Consider the following 23638-nt stretch of genomic DNA (forward strand, 5'->3'; position numbering starts at 1 on the left):
TTGTAGTCTACAGAAACTAACAAACTTAAAATTGACTTTAAATAGATTACCCAGAGCCACTAAACTGAACAGCAAACATTATAAAATGACTTTGAAAAGTGTAAATACATAAAAGTATTATCATAAGTTATATTTATTGTCAAAACTTTCCCTTAAAGAGACACAAGGTCAGACTTTTTACCACATCATAAATAAATGACAATAGAATCCCAACAGCATATTCAGATACACTATCCTATACCTGCCCCTGCATATGGCTCAAAACATTTAGGACACACATCTATCTCCTGTGTTCTTAAACATCCAAATGAAGTTTCTTATTCTATGCATCCAATGCCATAATTCAGTGTGAATCTTACAAGTGGAATAAAAGTCCCATATCTACAAAAGTTTCCCTGTGGGCTATCCTCTACCTCACTGGCCTTCACTGCCAGGCCACTTCTCCCAGCCATTCCCATGGCCACTCCCTCAAACTGCTCTACCTTGGAGACTACATCACCCTACAGCCTCCTGCCCTTCTCCTATTACATCTGCTTTCTAACCATATAAGCCATCCAGGTCTATGAAGTGCTTCCTTCCATCTTCTTAGGCCCCTCCTAGCCACACTCCTTCCTGTTCCTTATTTTTATTTTTAATTGTTTTTTGAGACAAGGTCTCACCCTGTTGCCCAGGCTGGAGTGCAGTGATGCAATCACGGCTCACCGCAGCCTCGACCTCCCTGGGCTCAGGTGATTCTCCCACTTCATCCTCCCTAGTACGTGGGACTACAGGCACGCACCACCATACCTGGCTAAGTTTTTGCACTTTTTGGTAGAGATGGGGTTTCACCATGTTGCCCAGGCTGGTCTCGCGAACTCCTGAGGCTCAAGCAATTCACCAGCCACAGCCTCCCAAAGTGCTGGGATTGCAGGTGTGAACCACACCTGGCCATTCCTATTCTTAAAAGTACCCCCTGCACACACATACACATGTCCTCACACCTTCTCTTCTGCTACATCTGACTGGTAAAAATCCACCCTGGACCAGTCTCACCATCTGCTGCCTCTGACACACAGACTGGGGAGCCACATATGCTTGGGCCACTGTAAATTCAGTTTCTAATCTCAGCTGAGCCTCAGCATCTCTTCACACTTCTTTTACTTTTCTTCAGTCATCTCATCTCCCATTTCATTCAGTGACTGGGATATTCCAAACGGTCTCCATTCTCTTCAAGTTCCCAATCCCATTCTACCTTGCCTGCTACTTCATCAAATACTAAGGGTGACTTGGGTTAGCTATCTCAGCTATAAACCTCTTAAAAGTGTCTCCAGGCCAGGCTTGGTAGTTCACACCTGTAATCCCAGCACTTTGGGAGGCCAAGGCAGGAGGATCGCCTGAGGCCAGGAGTTCAAAACCAGCCTGGGCAATTTATATATTCACATATTTTTTACATATATATGTAAAAATTTTTTCATTAAAAACTATCCCCTGCCCCTGCTTCTGTGACACCACAGATTCTACCTCCAGACCCATTCTTCTGAGTCTTTTCTAGAAATTTCCTCCTCCCTCCATCCCTCCACTTCTGTCTGGTATTCCCTTGGACTCCATCCCCTGCCTGTTGCCTTCTTCATCCTCAGAGTTCTCCTTGGGCACCAACCTACTCACATGGCTCTAACTACCACCTCTAGGTGATGACTCCCAGATTCCTGTCTCCAGACACCATCTTCCCAGAGCGTCAGACTCACATTCAGTTGCCAGATGGACACTTTTTAAAATCAGTATGTTACCTTGGCCCTTACATACCAATTCTTCCTCCTATATTCCCCAGGTCCAAAATGGCCACCAGAACTTCAAGTGTCATTCTGGTGTCTTCCATCTCATCCACTCCCCATAGCCAGTTGATGAAAGTTGCATCAACTCCAAATCTTGTGTACTTCTCAAACCCATCTTCTCTCCAGCCCTGACTTTCACTGTTTTCTTACACATATTCATCCTCTCACATTGAGCTGGCTTATCATGATAGGTCCCTGCCATCCAGCCCCAAATCTATGACTCAATGAGCTGCCATAGCAAACCAGGCAAATCTGACCATTTACACCCCTGCTTAAAATTTTTCAACAGTTCCCCATCAGCTAGAAGCATATGCTCTAAGCCCTCAGAGAGTATACTTGGCTCTTCATGGCTGGGCCCCCAACTGCACCTTTATGGTCCTTGATTCGCACCCTTATGCTTTATACACTATTGACATGGAAAGGCTTGCCCTTGCAAGTATACACAAACTGTTTAATGCACTGACACTCATGCTGTTCCCTTAGTCTACAATGCCTTTCTCCTTCTCTCTCACCCATTCATCATCTAAGTACTACCCATGGTTCAAGACTCGGTCTAGGTGAGTTCTCCAGAAAGCCTTGCCCTAACCTCCCTTCTTCTCACATGAGGTAAGAGGCTGTTTTCTATATCTCCCAGCTCCCTGTTACAACACCCATCATTTGATACTAGCATCCCCTGTGCCAATGTCCATATCCCCTTCAAGATAACCTCATCTTCAAGACAGATGCCATCCCTGACTTGTCTTTGCACCTCTGGGGATTAACCCAGCCTCAGATGCAAAGAGGGTCATCCACACATCATGAAGCTTCAACAGAACACGCATCTTCAGGAATGCTGGCCTGAGCAACACAGGCATTAGGGAAAAAGGAACCTTCATTCCCTTTCCTTATGATCACTGCACAGTATGCCAGAGAGGAACATTTGATTATTCCACCTCCTCTGTGTCAGTCACATGAAACCCAACTTTTACAAATATGTAATAATGCATATGAACAGTCAAAACTGAGTGGTCTAGCCTCAAAAACTCTTTGGATGACGGATTTGTTATTTCTCAGACTGCACTGTAATCAGTAAATAATATTACTCAAAACAGCAAAATGTTCAAATAATCAAGGGTTTTGTTGTTTGCCAATAAATAATCCTTTGAATTTCCCAGTCTCCCCATTTCCCTTGGCCCCTTGTTTCCTTTTTTTTAGACAAGATCCCACTCTGTTGCCCAGACTGGAGTGCAGTGGTGCAACGTTGGCTCACTGCAACCTTGAATTCCTGGGCTCAAAGCTATCCTCCCTCCTCTGCCTCCCAACTAGTTGGGACTACAGGTACATACCACCACATTTAGCTATTTTTTAATACAAAAAATGGAGATGAAGTATCACTATGATGACCAGGGTGGTCTCAAACTCCTGAGCTCAAGCAATTCTCCTGCCTCAGCCTCCTGAAGTGTTTGGATTATAGGTATGGGCCACTGCACTTGGCTTGTTTCCTTTTAGATAGTATAGCAATTAGTCTTAAAAAGGAATTTGCTATTAAAACAGATCATTTTGATCAGATTTAATTTTTTATTAATTTCCTAAGAGCACAGACTCTGAGATTATCTCACTGATTTTACCAAGAGCCCTTCCTCCTTACAGTTTGATAACACTAAGTAGATATGCATGGTAAAACTTAAATAAACCAAATGTAATCATAAATAAGATTAAGGAATATGGCATGTTTATTAATTTTTAAAGATCTTTCTGAAAATGAGTCAGCTTACCTTCCTGTTTTTATTCCACACATAGAAACTGTCCCCTTGCCTGTCAGATAAGCATTATTATTACTCCCATTTTACAGATTAAGAAATTAAGGTTCAGAAGTTTAAACAATTTGTCCAAGTGTCAGGCATGGATTTCTATTCCCAGTCTATCTGCTCCCAAGCCCATGTTCCTATCTACCTATACTGCCTCTTCTCAAACGAGGACAATAAAGGTTATATAATGAGCCTCACTGTAACTAAACAGAGAGTTGAAAGTTTCAGAAAGACCATGAACAAAGTTCGCAAACAATTAACTCACTGAAATTCTAATGCTTCATTGGTAAATAAAAGGTTTCACTAGCAAAATAAACTTGTAATGTTGGTTAGGAAGCTGCTCTGCCTACACTCTAACAACACTGTGATAATTACCTATGATAAACACCCTTTGTTCTTAAGTCTCTCACAAACCTTTCCACACTATACCGCAACTTACAGCTCCTCTACTCTGTTCCTCAGTAAGGAGGCACTACATGAAGAAGAGAAACAGGATGGTGAAAATAGGATTCACACCCTCCACCCTCATCCTCACATCTCTTCTCTCAGAAAAGGTTAATATATTAGAACTTACTTAGGCACTAATCTGAACAAGGCTGAGGGAAGAACCCACTGATGTGAAATCAAACAGCTCTCCATAATCCAAAAAATATCCCACCTGCTGCAGACTCTGAACTGAGTTCCCGAAGCCACCCAGGTGGGAGTCACCTATGGTCCACTGGGGTTGTCAATCACAGAATGACTCACACCCTACTTTCCGTGCGTAGCCACTGCAGGTAACTTGAACAGCGTATGCGAGAGGGATTGCAGAAGTCCATCACCTCTGACCTGAATGATCCTTCCAGTCCCTCCCACCATCTGGGGTACTGGTATCCAAGTGTAAAAAGTAGCTGCTCCATGATGAAAGATTCTGGTGAGTTCCATGATATTACCAGATAGCTAGAACTTCCTAGAATGGTAACACCTGAACTAAACTTCTATTTACTTCTTCAACTTCTCAGGCTCCTAGAAGCCAAGTGGGTTGGGTAACTGGGGAGGAAAATAAAGGAAAGTAGAAGATCCTGCCTTTCTTTCAATTTTAACTTTTAAAGTGTTTTTATATTATCCAACAATACAAATCATTTGTTATCCTTTCATCCAAAGAAAACACACATGGCTTTCTTTAAGAAATGTAAATATTTAGCTCCAGGATACGTTTTAGCCAATTCGAGTTTTTTTCTTTTCTTTCTTTCTTTTCTTTTTTGAGACGGAGTTTCACTCTGAAACCCAGGCTGGAGTGCAGTGGCACGATCTCAGCTCACTGCAACCTCCACCCTCCTGGTTCAAGTGATTCTCGTGGCTCAGCCTCCCGAGTAGCTGGGATTACAGGAGTCCACCACTATGCCCGTCTGATTTTTATATTTTTAGTAGAGACGGGGATTTCACCATGTTGACCAGGCTGGTCTCGATCTCCTGACCTCAAGTGATCCACCCGCCTCGGCCTCCCAAAGTGCTGGGATTACAGGTGTGAGCCACTGCACCCAGCCTCTTCGAGTTTTTATGATGATGTGGTGCAGAGAAAAATAATTCCATTTACTCATGACATATTCCTCTCTTTCCCTTTAAGTTGTATAAGAAAACATTTTCAGACAGACAATATAACATTATTTGGTGTCTGAATGCTATTGTCCGTAAAGATACAGGCATGCTCTAATGATAAGGTGATAGAATGCTACATACACTATATAAAATGGTTAGTAAGTATCTGCTGTTCCCAGTAAGAATTATTTCATAGCTCTGTAAAACTCTGTGGTAAGGTGGCTTTGATATTACCCATCAGGACTTCCAAATTTAAAACAGCATTGTCCAGTAGAATAGTGTGCAATAATAGAAATGTTCTATATATGGTAGGTAGCCACTAGTCATCAGTTACATGTGGCTAATATAACTGATGAACTTAATTTTTTCCACTTCATTTTATTTTAATTCGATTTAAACATAAGTAGCCACATATGGCTAGTGGCCACCATATTGGACAGCACAGTTCTGAAATGTCCCAAGCTCTTCAGTGTTCAGTCATCATCCTTTTAAAATAGAAAATTAGGATACAGGCAGCCTCTAAAGTAGGTCAGTCTATTTTACATCTCAAAGAAGTTCTCTCTCAGAGTATACAAGTTCCCTATCTCCAGATCGAGGGAAAACAGTTCCACGGTTCTGTGACACTCCTCAGAAAAATTTACACCTGCAGTATCTCCCATCAGGGAAGTTCTTATGCAAATAGAAAGTGTTAACATTACCATACGTTTTAAAATATTAAAGCATTCTCTGGGAAAACTACATAAAAATGAGGCCTGCAATGTGAAATATTTTATTTTTCACAGGAATAATTTTCAGACATACTCTGACACTTCAGAGTTGACAGCCTCACTCCAGGATGTAGAACTAGCAACTCAGTGGGAAGGATATTAGGGTGTCTACTTTAGGGGTGGCTGCTCCAGCCATGGCTTGAAACTCTGATACCCAGCCCTGCCCCAGAGCATTGTGGTTCACAGAAACAGGAAACTAGGGTCATCCAGAGGTCTACTGGTGCTTGAATTCAGTCCATTCAATCAACAAACATTTCATGAGCACTTACTACATGTCAAGCATCCAGCTAGGCACAAAAATATGAAGTGGAATGATACGTGGTTTCTGCCCTTCAGGACTGAGGTTGGGAGGAAAGACACATAAACAGATTATGATCCAATGTAGTAAATGCATCATGGGCACACAGAATGACAGGACTCTATGGAAGATGACCTAACCTATCCTGGAAGGGTCAGGGAACGCTTCCTGGAGGAGATGACACCTCAGCTGAGTCCTCAGGATGAGAAGGAGTTACTAAGGCAAAAGCAGGGAAGCGGGCATTCCAAGCAGGGTGGCTAACAAAGGTGGGAAAGAGCCTAAAGAATACGGCATGTGCAGGGAACACAGCAAGACTGTGTTGCTCAAGGATGAAGCTGGAGTCAGGGAGTTGTGAGAGGGAGGCTAGAATGTCACCAAGGGCCAGGAGGACAGTCAGGAATACCATGTTAAGGAACTTGGCCTTTGATTTGCATATAATGGAGCACCACGAGAGGGCTTCAACCACGGTGGAAACCCTGTTAGACACAGAGAGGCAGCCTGGTAACACAGTGGAGGGCGGATCACAGGAACATAAAGAAGGCAGGAGGCTGTGGCTTCATCTTGGAAAGTAAGAATAAAGGCCTCACACAGGTAGTGGTAACAGGAATCAACAGAAAGGAAAACTGAGAAATGTCCAGAAGGAAGAAGTAAACAGTGATTAGAAATCAGCCACACTGGGTGACTGGGTAGGTATAGAAGCTAAAGAAAACAGGCATTAAGGAGCTAAAGGAAAACGGCATTAAGGATGACTCCCAGGTTTCCGGCTTGGATGTCTCCATGGATGAGGGAAACTGAAAGAGAACAGCAGCAGCTAACATTTATTCCAGTCTTATTCTGAGCCAGGCACTGTACAAATGCATTACAATCTACCTCATACGAATTTCTGAGATGGATACTATTTTTACCCCCATTTTAAAAAGAGACACTAAGGCTCAGGGAATTAAGTGACTTGTTCGAGTTCAAACATCCAGGAAGTACCAGAGCCCCAATTCAAATCCAGATCTGATTCCAGAGCCCCAATCTTAACCACCATATATAACATGGTCTCAAAATACAGAAAAAAAGGAAAGGTTTAGGAGAAATGGTTGTGCATTCAGCTCCTGGAAAATTTAAGGAGCCTTTCAGATACACACATGACAACTAGCAGAACCTGGTCACCAGGCAGTGCAAGTGAGAGACATGGGGATCACTGGCACATAGAGGGTGAAAACCCAGAGAGCAGATGAAGTCCCAAAGCCAGAGTATGTATGAGGAGAGAAGAGCAACACTCCCAGAACTAAACTCCAACAGTAACAGGTGGGCAAAGGAAGAGAAGCCCACGAAGGAGATACAAGACACAGAGGCAGCAAGAGAACAGAAGCATGGACCATTGCAGAAGCTAAAAACTCTTCAAGAGAGAAGAGTGGATACATTGGGTTAAATACAAGAAGCTCCAGAAAGATAAGGACTATAGTATGCCCATTGGAGGTGACAAATAGGTAAGTCATTAGTAGGTATGAGAAACACAAAAACGGGGAACACAGAACATTTGGCAGCCAAGAAGAAAGAGACAGCAAAGAAACGTGGCTGAAAATTAGAAAGAGAGGGAGGGACAATGACTAATAGAGCAAGGCCTAGGAGGATGCAGGAGCAGATGGGATACCCCTGGAGAAAACCAGATGAAGATAACTGTGACTACACATAAGTTTGCAGGCATCAGGACAGGAAAATGGAGGAGCTCATTCTAGGAAGTTTCAAGTTGCTTAGTAAAGTCAGATACAAAGTCATGTGTTAAGAGTGAGGCAGGAGGAGAGGCCTTAAGAAGAACAGTAACTGCATGGAGTAATTGTTCAATAGCATGGGAGAAATGGTCAACACCAACCTGCCCAGTACAGCTTGGAAGTTCAGGCACACGTGTAAAGAAGGCAGTCCTGGAGGGTTGCTGACCAAAGATGGCAGACGTGCAGATATGCCACAGAATTGGGAGTACTGACCAGTGTTCCAATGACCCACCATTCTCTAGAAAGTGAACTCACCACTGGTTGTCCACTGAAGTCTTTATTTTACTCTTGGGAGGGTTCTAGCCATAGTAAGAAATAACTAAATAAGGCCAGGCGCGGTGGTTCATGCCTATAATCCCAGCACTTTGGGAGCCTGAGGAGGGCAGATCACCTGAAGTCAGGAGTTCAAGACAAGCCTGGCTACCATGGCGAAACCCTCTCTCAACTAAAAATATAAAACTTAGCTAGGCATGGTGGTGGGTACCTGTAATCCCAGCTACTTGGGAGGCTGAGGCAGGAGAATCGCCTGAACCTGGGAGGCGGAGGTTGCAGTGAGCTGCGATCATGCCACCACACAGGAGACTCCATCTCAAAAACAAAACAAAACAAAATTTCCTATAAGAAAGAACTAAACAAGATAACTCTTCCCCCCCGCCCAGATATCCCAAGACAACACTTAATAAATTATCAAAATAACACTACTGCTGCAGTTAAATCCCTTGCTTACTACTTACTACTTACTACTTAAGCCAATAAACTGAGACAAAAATCAACTGACACTCAAAATATGCCATTGTCAAAGCCAGAGATAGCCCAGAAAAATACATTGGTCTGTTGGCTCTCAGATTTCACAGAAATTTGGCATAGGAGAATCCCAGTTCTTAAAATGATACTAGAATTCTAACTGGTAGAGTCCAGGGCTAAGCGTGAAAGAAATATCAGATCACAAACCATCTGGATTACAAAGGAGCACAAGGATAAAATGGGTACAAGCTCCCCTCCTTGGCAACTTAGCACAGGACATCCACTCTGGACAACAACAATAGAAGTACATGATTCCAGTTCCTCCCAACCCCCAAACTGCACTCGACCAGGCAGCCTGCAAAACAATGGAAATGTAAGGTCACCCTCCTGTTCTCTGCCACCCCCCTCTACTTCCTCTTTCACCCTGGATGAGTTGTCATCTTTCCATGAAAGAATGCCAAGCGCTCAGTCAGTCTGACAGGCAGTTCCTGCTCTTCCGGTTCTCTGGATGCTTCAAAGGGGTGGCGATGTGTTACCAGAAAGACTACCCTCCTCGGTAGGCTATTTTCCAGGCTTCCACCCCTGGTGAGTCACTTGCCAGTTTCTACCAAGTATAAGAAGATCTATCATGGAAGGAGACTTCACTTGAGTCCCGTGGGTCTGACGTTGCTACCTCTCGTGAAAGTGACACTTCTAAATTCAGACTGGACTATACAGGTCTTTTGGTGGAGATCTTCCAGATTGGCTAGAATGTGTAAGTGGCAAAAAATTAAAGCATGACGTAGCAATACTAACAAAGTTGGCCCTGAATAGTAACATCCCAAGAAATGAATTCAGAAGCCACCCATGGCCGGGCGCGGTGGCTCAAGCCTGTAATCCCAGCACTTTGGGAGGCCGAGACGGGTGGATCACGAGGTCAGGAGTTCGAGACCATCCTGGCTAACACGGTGAAACCCCATCTCTACTAAAAATACAAAACACTAGCCGGGCGAGGTGGCAGGCGCCTGTAGTCCCAGCTACTCAGGAGGCTGAGGCAGGAGAATGGCGTAAACCCGGGAGGCGGAGCTTGCAGTGAGCTGAGATCCGGCCACTGCACTCCAGCCTGGGCGACAGAGCGAGACTCCATCTCAAAAAAAAAAAAAAAAAAGAAAAGAAAAGAAGCCACCCATGAAGCAACCAATAAAGTTAGGGCAATAGTAATCAAGAAATGTCCATGTTGAATATGAGATTATAAAATCTTCCCTTAAAATTATTTAGTGTATATTTTTAGTAAAAAGGTAAGAAGATAAATTTGGTCAGATTACTTAAATATTTATTTGATGATCATCCTTTAAAAAAAATCCTCCATTTGACCCAAGGGATACACTAAAATATAAGAAAGTGGATCTTTTAAAGTCTCCTACCAAAAGATCACACTATCAGTTCCCTCAAGGAGCTAACAGTTTTTAAAAGGTCGTAAAAAGCAGACTAGATAAGCTATCAGATAAGACCAGGAAAGCGGGGATGCTGAAGAAACAGAATTTTTTAATAATAAGAAAAACAAACAAACAAAGATAACCAACATGTCAAAAAAAAGTGAAAAAGGTGAATGATAATGGTGTTCAGTGCAATGAGAAATAAAGTAGGATTTGCATAGAAAAGCAACAGTTTTAGCAGAAAAGAAGTTAAGATGAGCCCATTTCTACTGCATAATACGGACAAAAGGGAGACATTAAATGACATGTGGGAATTGAATCCTCTTCCAAGGAATTCAGTGTAAAGGAGGAAAAGATAATAGCTAGGAAAAGGTTTTCTATTTTCTATAAAGCACTTATACATCATCAAAATTATCCATTGAATCCATTTTTCAGTTCTAATCTAAATTTCTCAAGGCAAGAATCATATTCAAATATTTGTTCATCTAATTCATTTATGCAAGTACTCACTTGAATTTCTGTGCCTGGTACATGCCAGTCATAATGTCCTAGGTATTGAGGGTACCAAGGAAAACAAATCAGACATAAGATCTGTTCTCAGAGTTTACTGTTTAATAGTCTAATGAGGAAGGCAGAAATGAAGTAATCTTAGTTATTCTGAGATGTACAGAGAATATGTAACTGTGACTAAATGAGAAGAAAAAGCATAGAAAAGCCTAAAATACTCTGGGGAACACATAAAGGCCTCATTGGGAAAGTGGAATTTAAATGGAGAATTTGCCAGGTGAAGGGAGAGGAAGGAAGAGAGTCCAGGAAATGGACACAGCTTGTACATAGGTTCTAAAATTCATCTTTGTGTCTGCAGGGCCCTGTACACAGTAGATGCTGAATGAATGCTTATAGAATAAACTTTAAGTTCCTCATGCATTGAGAAAAAGTATTCCCTAAGAAAACAACCCCTAAATATAGGGGAAAAAAGGGACAAAGAAACAGCTACAGGTACGGACATGTTATTTGTAACACACACACACACAAATAGAAACAGCAATAAGATGGTAAATTATGTAAACCAGTGACTGAAATATTATGCAACTATTATAAGCAACATAGAAACTGCAATTATACAATTAAGTGGGAAAAGGTAACAAATGAGTATATTAGGATTAGAAATATGGAAAAGTGTGAAAATTAAGAATAATATATCATTTTATACTGACTGATAACATTAAACAATCAAATACCAACCATCTCATCCATATTCCATATATGAAATTCCAAATGTCTTCTGTTTGGAAGCAATTATTCCAGTCAATTTTCAGACAAAATACCATTAAGACCAAACCATTCATTTTGGTCCGCTTAGGAATTGCAATGTTACTTCAAAAACACCTTAAATTATTGTATAGCCTTACATCTTTATAAAATGATCTCCCATACATTATATTTTGGTTATCATCATTTGCTTCGTCCATGTGATTCTTCTTCTTCTTATTTTTTCAGAGGTAGGGTCTCATTCTACTAACCCTGCTGGAGTGTACCAGTGCAATCATAGCCCACTGTAACCATAAACTCCTGGATTCAAGCAGTCCTCCTATCTCAGTGTCCCACGTAGCTAGGACCACAGTCATGTGCCACCACATCTGGCTACTTTATATATATTTATATATATATATATATATATAAATATATAAATATATATATATATATATATATATATTTTTTTTTGGTAGAGACTGGGTCTTGCTATGTTGCCCATGCTGGTCCAGAACTCCTGGCCTCATGTGATCCTCCCACCTCAGCCTCCCAAAGTGCTGGGGTTAGAGATATGAGCCACCATGCCCTGCCTGATTCTTATTATTTAATAGGTCAGTATAATGCACTATATAAAGCATCCAGGAGGAAGTGACTCCTAATTTCCCACAGGGTACTCCAAGGGCCTTATTTTTCTCCACTGACATTTTAATTACTATCACATATTCCTTTTTGTTTTTCCCAATACTATCACCTATAAAAAAATTTTAAGTGTATATGAAATATAATCACATTACAAAAGTTTGAAAAATTGAGAAAACAAGTCTTAATTGTCCTAATATAAATAAGTCTCAAACAGCTACAGATTGGTTAAATGTTTCCATCTACTTTATGTAAATCTTTATATCTCATATGTATCTTTAATCGTCTTTTTCTGATTATAAAATTATACACGCTTACTAGGAAAAGAATATAACTTGGGAAATTAAAGTCCCCCAGAAACCCACCCCACTTCTCCACTGGAGAAAAGTATTGCTAAGTGCTTCATGCTTCATTTTCCAGATTCCCCCCCCTTTGGCTATACAGGTCCACATCTCTTATCTAAAATCCCAATATTCAAAAAGTTTCAAAACCCAAACAAATTTTATAACATTTGTTGTCAAAATCTTACCTGAACTGACATAAGGCAATGTGTAATCTTTATTTACCCCACTTAGTATGAATATCCATGTTTTGCCACAGGAGTATTCACGTTTTTGATTACAGATGCCATCCCAGCCCCCACTGGAGGTGTTATTTAATAGTAAATGTATTTAATACATTGTCCTATGTAAAACTGAAAAAAATCCTGAATTCAGAAACACATCTGACTTAAACTGCTTCAAATTAACGATGTAGACTTATACTGATATTACTATCATTCTCATTTCAGAAATAGGTCATATCAGGCATGCCTCTCTATTAGTATATTTTTTCACTCAACAATACATCTAGGACATCTTTCTTTCTTTTTTTTTTTTTTTTTTTTTTCTTTTGAGATGGAGTCTCGCTCTGTCGATCTCGGCTGACTGCAACCTCCGCCTCCCAGGTTCAAGCAATTCTACTGTCTCAGCTTCCCAAGCGGCTGGGACTACAAGTGCACACCACCATGCCTGGCTAATTTCTTGTATTTTTAGTAAAGACAGTGTTTCACCATATTGGTCAGGTTAGTCTTGAGCCCCTGACCTCAAATGATCCATCTGCCTTGGCCTCCCAAAGTGCTGGGATCACAGGTATGAGCCACCGCACCCAGCCTATATCTGGGACATCTTTCTACATCAATTCACTGTGTTCTTTAACAGCCATGTGGATGTGGGTGGGACCAGAAGAATGAGAACAAATCTGATTTTAAGGAAAGGATAAATAAGGGAAATAGCTCAAAAAGCAGACCTATAGAAATTATTAAGGAGGAAATCGACAAGAGTAGAGATCACAGAATTCAGAGGTGGAAAAGACGTTAGTGATTAATGGTCTTATTCTTTTGTCAAAAGATGATCTCATTGGATGACCTGAGTTCACACAGCAGTTAGCAGCTGACCTGGGACTAGAACCCAGGGGTTCAAGTTGCCACCCCTTTGTGCTGCTACTCTTGAGATTCCACACTCCTGATGGTGAGGGCCACCCAGGTTGACTGTGAGAAACGTGAAAGCAACTTATCCGTGAGGGAGCACAGATGCTTCCCAGGGTTAGTCTGAGTTGTTAATATAAAAGTCTGTTCACCTAGCCTTGTGAGTAGCAGCCTTCTAAGTTAACAGCAGCATTTTATAGTTTTATAGCCAAGCAGAAAGAGATACAAGAAGCCATTGCCAATTACAAAGAACTGAAGTTGGATGTTCAAATTTAGGTCACTTTTTCCTCAATAGAAGCCACAGCATACCAAGTGCATGTCACTTTCCCGACTAATCTTGTCTTTTTGGGCCCGAAGAGCTAAACCTATAATTGGAGAAGAGAACATGACACTATGATACCAACCAGAAAACCACCAACACCCAACGTGCATCCCTCAGAATCTCTCAAATCCTCACTGCACCTTCGAACACCACTTAGTTCCCTCAAATATGTCCTTCTAACAAGCAAGCGTGCTTTCATGTATTTAGAACAAATCTTAAATGTACACATGCATCCAAATCCTAAAATTCAGAATACAGAAAAGCAGAGAAGGAGAGAAGAAAGACTAATGCCACCAAAAATCAGTCTGACTTTTCCTGCCCGCCTCCTTGACATGCCACCACGTGGCAACACCACCTGCACTCCTCACCCACCTCTCAGGCTCCAGGAAGGGTGGCAGAATGCAACTCTGCAGGACCTTAGCTGGAATTGCCATCTGGGAAAATGAAGACTTATAAACACATTCTTTCAGAAGCCTGTGTCCTCCATCCCCTCACATAGACAGCAGAAATAAATCACAACGATGTGGTTCTGTATCAGCACACCTGATGCTATGGCCCAATCAATTATTTTTGGGAATCAATAGCTCTCTTAAAGGTTTTTAGTAGAGTATCTTTTTATGAAACTTCTGCAATTTCCTAAATGAGTTCTACTTACGTTACATGATATGACTGATAGATTAAAAATACACGTACCCATGTATCCTGCACCCTAATATGCAAAATAAAGTAAGTGGTGCTTCATCAAAAGGATGCCATAAAGAGGAAGCAACTGAACTACCTGTTTCCTTGACTGAGGCCACGTAAGACAGACTAACTCTTACAAGGAGAGACAAAATAACCTACAATCCCTCTACAGAAATGTTTGCCAACCATGGATATTAAAGGGCCAATCTCTGAGCACTGTAAAATCTACAACAGCAAAGTTATTGGGGAATTTTTATTAGTAGCTTGGATTAGATGAGGGTCTAAGCTAAGAGAAGACCTTTTAAGGGGTTGGCAGAGTAAACATCTACATGCACCAATCCTGCCCCCAGGGATGCTGGGTAAAGCACTGTAAAGCACTCCAGCTTCCTGGAATAGACAGACACGAAGTGTTGTTACCCCTCCATGGGGGAGGGGGGACATTCTTTCAGTGACTTTAAGAGACAAGGGACGCTGATGAAGAGGTGAGGAGAGAGCCTCTGTTGTAGTTTCTAGCCTCAGTTTCAGAAATGATTCTGAGAAGCAATGAGGTGCTTTAGTCTCTAGAGGAGTATGGAGTGAGCAGACAAGGTGTAAACACTGACTTTATAGAAGAAAAGTAATTCTTATTTTCTATAAAAGCCCATAAATCTAAATATCTGTCAGTTCTCTTCTCTATGTTTTGTATGCTGTTTCTATACAAAGAAACAGGTGGGGCAACAGCAAATGCTAGTGGTCCTCTGGGGCCCAGTGGTCAACAGGCTTTGGACAGGTAAATACAAGCAAGTGTGCTTTCATGTATTTAGAACAAATCTTAAATGTACGCATGCATCCAAATCCTAAAATTCAGGAGAGGGGAGGAGACGTGGAGGAAAGGAGAGAGAGAAAGAGAATACAATGGGGGCAAATATAAAAGCAAGAGACAGCATATAAAGCACTATATAAATGATGGTTATTTTCCCAGCTCTACATTCCCGCAGCACCTTCCATAAACCTTCTTTGGGGCATTTAAAACATACTCTTGTCATATTTCTCTGTATGGCTGCCTCATTCATCTATATATCCAAGTTATGCCAAGCACAGCGTTGGCATAAATTGCCATTGAGTACTTGCTAAATACAGCTTTTGTAAAACAACCATGAACATAAGAATGAACACAGATTTGGACATACCAGTATTTCTTTCTTTTTTTTTTTTTTTTTTTTCCCCTGAGACGGAGTCTTGCTCTGTTGCCCAGGTTGGAGTGCAGCGGCACAATGTCAGCTTACTGCAACCTCTGCCTCCCAGGCTCAAGCAATTCTCCTGCCTCAGCCTCCTGAGTAGCTAGGATTACATGTGTACACTACCATGCCTGGCTAATTTTTGTATTTTCAGTAGAGACGGGGTTTTAACATGTTGGCCAGGCTGGTCTTGAACTCCTGACCTCATCATCCACCCGCCTCGGCCTCCCAAAGTGCTGGGATTACAGGTGTGAGCCACCACAAACAGCATTTCTAAGGTGGCAAGCATTCCTCCCCATTCCCTACCAAAAGAGTCAAAAAGGTGTCATCTGGCATGGTCTACAGACAGCAGCTGTACCCCTAGCACCGAAGAACCGGGTGTGAACTCAGACTCTTCCTTTCCCTTTCATTGGCTGTATGTTCCTAGAAATTATCTAATTTCTCAGAACCTTGATTTCCTCATCTGTAAAACAGGGATAACAATATCTAACTCAACAGGACTGATGGGAGATAAACTGGAATAACAAATGTTAAGGATTGGTATATAGTAAGTACTCGATAAATGTGAGGTAGGGAGCATAAGATAGTGGAAGACCTGTCATCAAGTCCCAGACATGCCCCTAAAGTGATCTCAACTGAAATGGAAACAATGATCTACTTGCTTCCAAGAATTACTGTGTGAGGGGCAAAACAGAAAATGCATACGAAAGGAAACAGGATAAACACACGCACCCTGGAAAGGGTTAAGCAAATAAACATCTACTTAGAGGTCTCAAGTGCATACTTTTAGGAGCATAAACGGATAGCCATCATCATTTTATCAGATTCTCTGGATGATTCCATTTAACCCGAATCCCTTCTCCAGCAGGGAACACTTCTGTGTCAGTCACTCAGGCAACAAACACTGACAAGTACAACAAATACTAAGGGAGTGCCTATCGTGTGCTAAGTGCTGTGCTGGAAGCAGAAGCTGCTGGTGGGCTGTGGACCTTGCCCTCGTGGTGCTTACAGTCTAGGAGGGTGACTCACTGATTATAAATAGTTACATGCAAGTGCCACAAGGCAGAGTGCCAGTGGCTACAAAGGCATAAAATAGGGGGGTAGAAAGATGGAGGAAGACATTAACCGAGCCTGGAGGACTCCTAATAAAGGTGATATTAACGAATGGCTACCCATAGTGGCTTTTGGTGACTGTGACAGGAGAGAAGGAAGAGGAAAGGGTCACAGAAATTACATACCAAGGTGGGTGTAAACCCAGCTCAGCATGGCTAACTAAAATTAAGAATGCAAGTAAGAAAAGTTCTGCCTTTCGCTGTACCCGATAAAGAACTAAAGAAGCTTCCCTCCATCTAAACACAGTCTAAATAGAAAAGTGCCTTGTTTCATCCCAGCCCAAGCTTCAGAGGTGGAGGCAAAGTTTCTGTTTCCCCAAGCAAACTTTGTCAGTTTTGTCAGACCACCTCTCTCTCCAGACACCACACACGGTTCAAATGGCTCATGTTTTTCATCCACCAGCTTTTTCCTTCTATTCATTCAAAATCCACTTCATGGCCACACACCCCCGGAGCATTTTAAAACTGGGTGTACCACTGATGACTCACCTGAAACATACGGGCAATCAGTCCTCTCTCTGGCCCCCTGCTCTCTGGCTGTGACAGACCACAGGGAGAAACACCCTCCTCGGAAAACACCAACTGTACTCATCTGTCTGGAGTCTGTACATTTGGGAAGTTGTACAAAGAGATCGGTGCTGATAAAACTGGAAGGCTGACTGTCAAATAAATTGATCTAAACCCTTACCAGAAAGAAGGATGGAAAGGAACCAGGGCATTCCCCTGTGGGTTTCCACAGCTCTCCTGGCATCCAGATGAATCAGTTTGCAGAAACCAGTAAGATACTCTCCTCCCTGGGCCTATTAACTTCCTTTCCTCACCCCACTGCCTCCACCAAGCTTGTTAAAGTACTATTTAATTCCGTTCCCTGAAAACTCTGGGTCCTCTCTTCCTTCCTATTTTGGCAAAGGTGGTTGCATCCTCCCTCACTGACTGAATGAAGTCAATGCTCATGGTGTGAAACAGTTTTAATGTGTGATACCTCACATCTGCCAATACAAATTATTAATGAGGTTCATTACTAGTTATATCAGGCTTTAGTGTATAAAACGGAGGGAGGCATTATTAGCCAAACTCTGATTAAAAGGACCCAGCACCTCCAAGGGGCCTACATTAAGTGTCTTGTCTCATACAGCCTCTAGTTAACAAGGGCCACTACTTAGGAGTAATTGAATCAAAGCCAGAACACAAACCTCCACAAAATTGGGATTAGGAAATAAACTACAGATATTCCAATTGCCTTAGGCCCAGAAACACCACTGTTAAGTCCAGCAAGGCAGAAGTTACTTCAACTGACCACACCTGGGTATGGGTACCAATGCCCAGAGAAAGCAGAGGAAGGCAGGTAAAGGAGGAACGAAAGCATGAATAGACCTGCGGTAACACTGTCCAGGGAGCCTTGAAGATAATAATAATAAAAAAAATTATCAGCACAACCAAACTGCTTTAAACCACAATACCTCATCCCCACAACTCCAGGGAAAACAATTAAATAAAAATTAACTTCATTTTTAAAAAGTAAATCAATCAATATTCCCTCCTTTAGCTTTGCACAAACCAAACCACCTTAAATAAGTGGAGTTATAACAGTCCCTCCTGAATTTTCACTTCATAGCTTTAGGAGTATCTATTCTGGATTTCTTTCCCCACCAGTCCCCACCCGTCAACATGCAACTTCAAAGGGACTCAAAGAAACAACTGAATCACCGGTGAACAGATTACAAAGCAAGGCGCAGCAGACAAGCCAAAGTAAACATACGGTAAAATTCCTAAGCCATTCCTAAACAATGCTTATGAGGACATCAACATCATTAGCTAATGCGGGAATGAAAAGATGGATGTGAAAAACTATAATGCTTTGGAAAAATAACTCATTTAAATGTTCATTACTATAATGGCTGTTTGGTTGAAGTCCAGGACTGCAAGTCAACTTTAAATCAAGCCCACATTAAACTGAATGGGCTCGCAAAACACAGGCAGAAAGATGTGAAACATTTGCTCATGCTTGCTTTGGTCATGAAAGCTTTATTCCTTTACAGAATTCTGCATTAACACCATAGTACACACACACATGAATATCTCTGTGCCCTAGAAATGTTTATATATCTGTTTCCCCTATAAGACAAGCTCCTTGAGGGCAGGGAAACTATCTTTTTATTTCTGCACATCCCATGTGTTGCATAACCCCAGACACATAATAATTGCTCCAATAAAATGTTAAAATTATTGGCAAAATAACAGTTAATTTTGAAAAAAAACCAAAAGGGAAAAATAAGGCCATTGGTGTAGGCCACAGCCTTAAGAACTGGGAAATGACACACTATCTCAAGTCACTGTTTGCAGAACGTACAACACAATGCAGCATGCTTGTGCTGATAAATTCAGTTGTGAGTTTACCTAGGAGTTCACTGTCAAGAGTAAAGATGATAAAATCAAAGGTATTATAGAAATGGATAATGTAGCCAGCACGATGTTTAAGGGGAGACATATCCCAAAGAAGATCAATCAAATTTGTATCATGTGATAATTTGATACCTCATTCATTAAATTGCTAAAAAAAAAAAATTGGTGCCACCCTGAAAAGCTTTCTTGAACAAGGGAGGCATGTCCGTTTGGGGAGTTGTCATCTGCTGCAGATGCACACGCAACACATGTAAAGTGTCCCTGCTATCCAGGGCCCTATCAACTCTCAAACCTTTAATCATTTGTCTATCACTTGACATCAGAATTAAAAGGCATATAGCCTTAAAAGGCAAATACCCAGAGTCCATCTGAAAAATTTTTATTTTTCCTCATATCAACCACCTGAGGCAGGTGTAACGCAGCCTCTTGGTTCCATGCAGGTGCTCAAACTCTAGCTCCACAACTTAAAAAAAAAAAAAAAGAAGTGGGGTCTTGCTGTGTTGTCCAGGTTGGTCTCAAACTCCTGGGCTCAAGCAATCCTCCTGCCTTGGCCTCCCAAAGTGCCGGGCCGCCGTGCCCAGCCTTCACCACTTATTTGGGGCAAGTATCTTAACCTTTCTGAGCCTCAGTTGCCTCACAAAGAGGAAGATAATAAAATAATCTGAATATCTTGAAGGTATTCTGAGGATTAGTTAATGCACATGAAGTACTTAGCCTGACACCTAATTAATCCTTATTGTGTACCTCCTATTATTGTACATTATCCCACCTGCTACTCTATTCATCACTCCTCTGCTCGCCTTCCCTGCTCCAACACTGCAGCAGAATTTAAGAGAGAAGGAACAAGTTAATGCACGGTTCACAGCTATTTCAGCCACCATGAAATTACTGCTGTGGCTGTCAGCCTGGTCTCCACATACAGATAATGAAAGTTAAAGCCTCTGGATGGAGAAAAAATACAATTTTGTTGTAGCCGTTTTGTTTTCTATTGCTGCATAACAATGTATTCTCTTTTCACTTGAAATCTAAAACCTACATAGTCTGGAAAATCAAGTACGTTTATAAACGTGAAGATGCTGACAAAAGACTTCACGACAATCTGCTCTTTCTAGCCTCAAAGGGACCACAGTGACAGAAGATCCTGGTACGACACTGTCCTCCCAGAAAGTGCTTACTAGAAAAGGGTTTGAGAAAGAAGAGCCATTTATATGTAAATATCTTAGACTTGTTACCCCTAAAAACAGTGGAAAGAGGGAAACAATTTGTTAAGAAATATACCAGAAAAGGGAACTGAGGCTGAATGAGTATACAGCCTGGTACTGTGACAGGAACAGAAAGAAGCCTTCTTGGCCAGCCTAATGATAAGGTCATTCTCCCAAAGTGGAAACTGGAAAACTAGCATGTGAAGCAGGGCACGCTCAAGACCAGCCTCAACCAACCAACTGGGGGGTTCACAGTGGCCACTGGGTTAAAAATAAATAAATCTTTTGTTCCAGATGAACTTTAAGGTTCTTCGAGCTTTAAGGGACTAGCAGTCTGGATCTGGTGAGAACAGGTCACATAGGCAAGCGTTGGGAGGAACTTCTAGAAATAGCACACAAACAGCCATCACCCAAGCAAAGATCGGCAGGGTCAGGATTCATCAGTGCAAGGGACCACTCTGCCACTCTCAGTCACAGGCAACCCTGCTGACTACAAACCCAAGTGCCACCCAAGGCGTACCTGCAGCTGCTGGACTGATCATTCCACAGCTGGCTCCAGAGGCCTGAAAAGAACAGGTCTGGTCACAAGGCAACCATCCAGCACTTTCCACTGCCTTGCTTGTGGCTCTTTTCCTCTCAAATAAGTTACTGAGATACATGAGGCACTTCATTCAAGTGCCTAAAAGTCACAAGAAAAAGATTAAGTTTTGACCCCCAAATCCCTGTTTGCAGCTGCCACACCTGGCACTCAACAGCTTATTTTCATGGAAACACCTGGCATACAATGGACCCCCCCCGCCCCAGCCTGCCTCCCTTCATACCACAGGACACTTCTGTACTAGTGTGGATGGGAAATGCCAGTCACTGTCTAACTCAACTCCTGACCCTACTTCCTCGGTGGTGCTAGGCGTTTTACATTTATTTTCCTTTCTTGTTACGCATCCAGTGTCATGAAGCAGCAACTCTGGCAGCGTTAAGTGCATGACATCAGAATTCTCAGAGCTAAGGGAACTGGCAGAGATCACTGGGCCCATCACTGACCTGAAACCATGCTAAACCTCTTCTTTCCCAAGCACACAAGCAAGCTGTGTCCCTCAAATGACAAGCTCCATGGTGTTCTGATGATATACTGATATCATTTCAGTATGATGAGGGGGATTACTGGAAGTTTCACCATCGAGGAAGTCATCATCCAAAAGAGCCACCATTACAAAATACAGGCCCTGTGCGGCATAAACATGAAATTCTGGAGGCAAAGAGCTTAAGAACTGTCAGGATCCTGGACCAGGGAAAAGGCTAAGATGTCTGGCTGTACTTCCACATAGAAGATTCAAACCTGGAAAACATTTGTTCTAAATAATCCAGATCCATTTCCTGGTGCCAAACGTAATTCCACTCATTTCAGTCTAACAAAGTTATAGACAAAACTCTTCTGAAATGTCTTTGTACTTAAAATTTTTAAGCCAATTTTACTCTTTCACAGTGTGTCACGGGCTGTTGTGCAATGAATTATTACTCAAAATATTACTTGATTACAAAAAGGCCAGGTCTTACATCGGCGCATTAGAGATATATATATATATTTTATGTTTAAAAGTGCTACATAAAAAAATCTGTCATCGTGCCCTGCACTCTCCAGTCCTGGTTCTATCACAGCTCCAGAACAAATGGAAATATCACCAATGAAATTGAAGACCCTCATTTCCTTAGAGACCAATCCTTTTATAGTTTCATAAGAGAAATCAGTCAACATGTGAGTCTTTTCTATCCAGTCTAGTGTCTTTTTTTTTTTTTAGGGAACTGGTCATTATTTCTCTAAAGGGACATTCTTTTGGAAAATCTCTTCCTTGGGTTACAACTATTTCAGATTCATTAATTTCCTAACTAAAGTTACATTAAGTCTCTTCTCCAGACAGGACACTAGCCTCCAAGCCAGTCTTTTGATTTATCAGTTCCAAAACTAGATGACTGAGGCAACTGCTATACTGGAAATGCCAATTGGGCCTTGAAAGTCAAGTCCATTTAAGCGGCGATTATATTCCAGCCCACCCTGTCAGCAGTCAGATAAAAGTAAAGGCAAGAAGTCTGTGTGAGAGGAATCAGTAAAACCACCTCCTTCAGAACAGTATCTGATCCATGGAGAAAGTGAAAGAGACAGAACTGCCTTCTCCAGAGGTGACCCTTCCTTGGCTATCTTGAGAATGAGGTGACACAGTTCTCAAACCCTAAGAGCAGCTTCTACATGGCATTGTCTAATGTTAGCTGGTAGAGAGAAACACTAAGGGCAATCTTTTTGGATGCTGGTCTTCAACAGATCATTTAAGACACCCCACTGTCATTTCTCATGTGGTAGTCAGTGAGCCTGGTTTTAAGATACCAAGGTAGACCAGAACACACTGGAAAATTTGCAGCAAGAGATGTTAAGATCTGTTGCATTTCAATGAGGGCTGAAACACCTCCGCCCTGTGGGTTCTGCTGCACAGCCACAACAGTGACACTGGCAACGGGCAGAGTTCCTGTGGAAACACTTACAGTGCAAACCCGCTGGTGGAAATGGGTCTCTGAAAAAACAAAGGCTTCACACTCATAGAACATAGTGATGAAGCCCAATGGAATGGCAGGTTTGAGCCAACAATACAGAGTCTGAACCAAGTCAATCATTGACTTCACATATATGGAGATAAAAATCCATAATTAATTAAAGGATAAAGCCTACAGAGATGACATATTCTAGGATTTTTCAGATCTTTAAGCAGCTGCTCACTGACTAACTCACAATCCAGGGCAGCTCTCCAAGCCTTTTCTGCTGCCAGGAAAAGACAAACCAAGATAATCTACATTTATATGAGTTAGGTTGATCATATTATATGCTAATAAATGAATTAGCTCCACCTTCACCATCCTTCTGCTTGAATTTAATTAGTAGTTGAGGCTTTAAAAGGGCACTCCCTTCCCCTCCAAATGAGTTTGGCACTCCTGTTCAGAACACAGAGTTGGCCATCTAGAAAAGGCCCTGCCCTTTCCATGAGACAGCCCAGTTACACTGCAGAGGCAGGTCACCAGGCTTAGGACCTCACAAGGTCAGCCCCATGCAAGTCTCAACTGTCACACCTATCTTTGTCACCTTCAGGGGGAGGAGGAGAACCCTTTCTCATGTCTCACCTCAAGGCATCCAATTCA

General features: G+C 41.9%; 1 protein-coding gene across 4 annotated transcripts in view; it reads right to left on the bottom strand.

Annotated features, from left to right (window-relative positions):
- The window catches only part of PRKCH (protein kinase C eta), a 233087-nt gene that overhangs the window by 189528 nt on the left and 19921 nt on the right, over positions 1-23638 (bottom strand). The window contains exon 1 of one of the 4 annotated variants that reach the window (XM_023231872.1): positions 17542-17705. The exons of 2 other annotated variants lie outside the window; for them this stretch is intronic. In XM_023231872.1, the coding sequence (XP_023087640.1) occupies positions 17542-17604 (63 nt within the window). In that variant the 5' untranslated portion in view covers positions 17605-17705. Of the gene's footprint in view, positions 1-17342; positions 17367-17541; positions 17706-23638 lie in introns of those variants that run through there. One more of the 4 variants, XM_023231893.1, reaches the window with a different exon arrangement.

This window comes from Piliocolobus tephrosceles, chromosome 6, assembly GCF_002776525.5.
Source record: "Piliocolobus tephrosceles isolate RC106 chromosome 6, ASM277652v3, whole genome shotgun sequence".
Lineage (NCBI taxonomy): Eukaryota > Metazoa > Chordata > Mammalia > Primates > Cercopithecidae > Piliocolobus > Piliocolobus tephrosceles.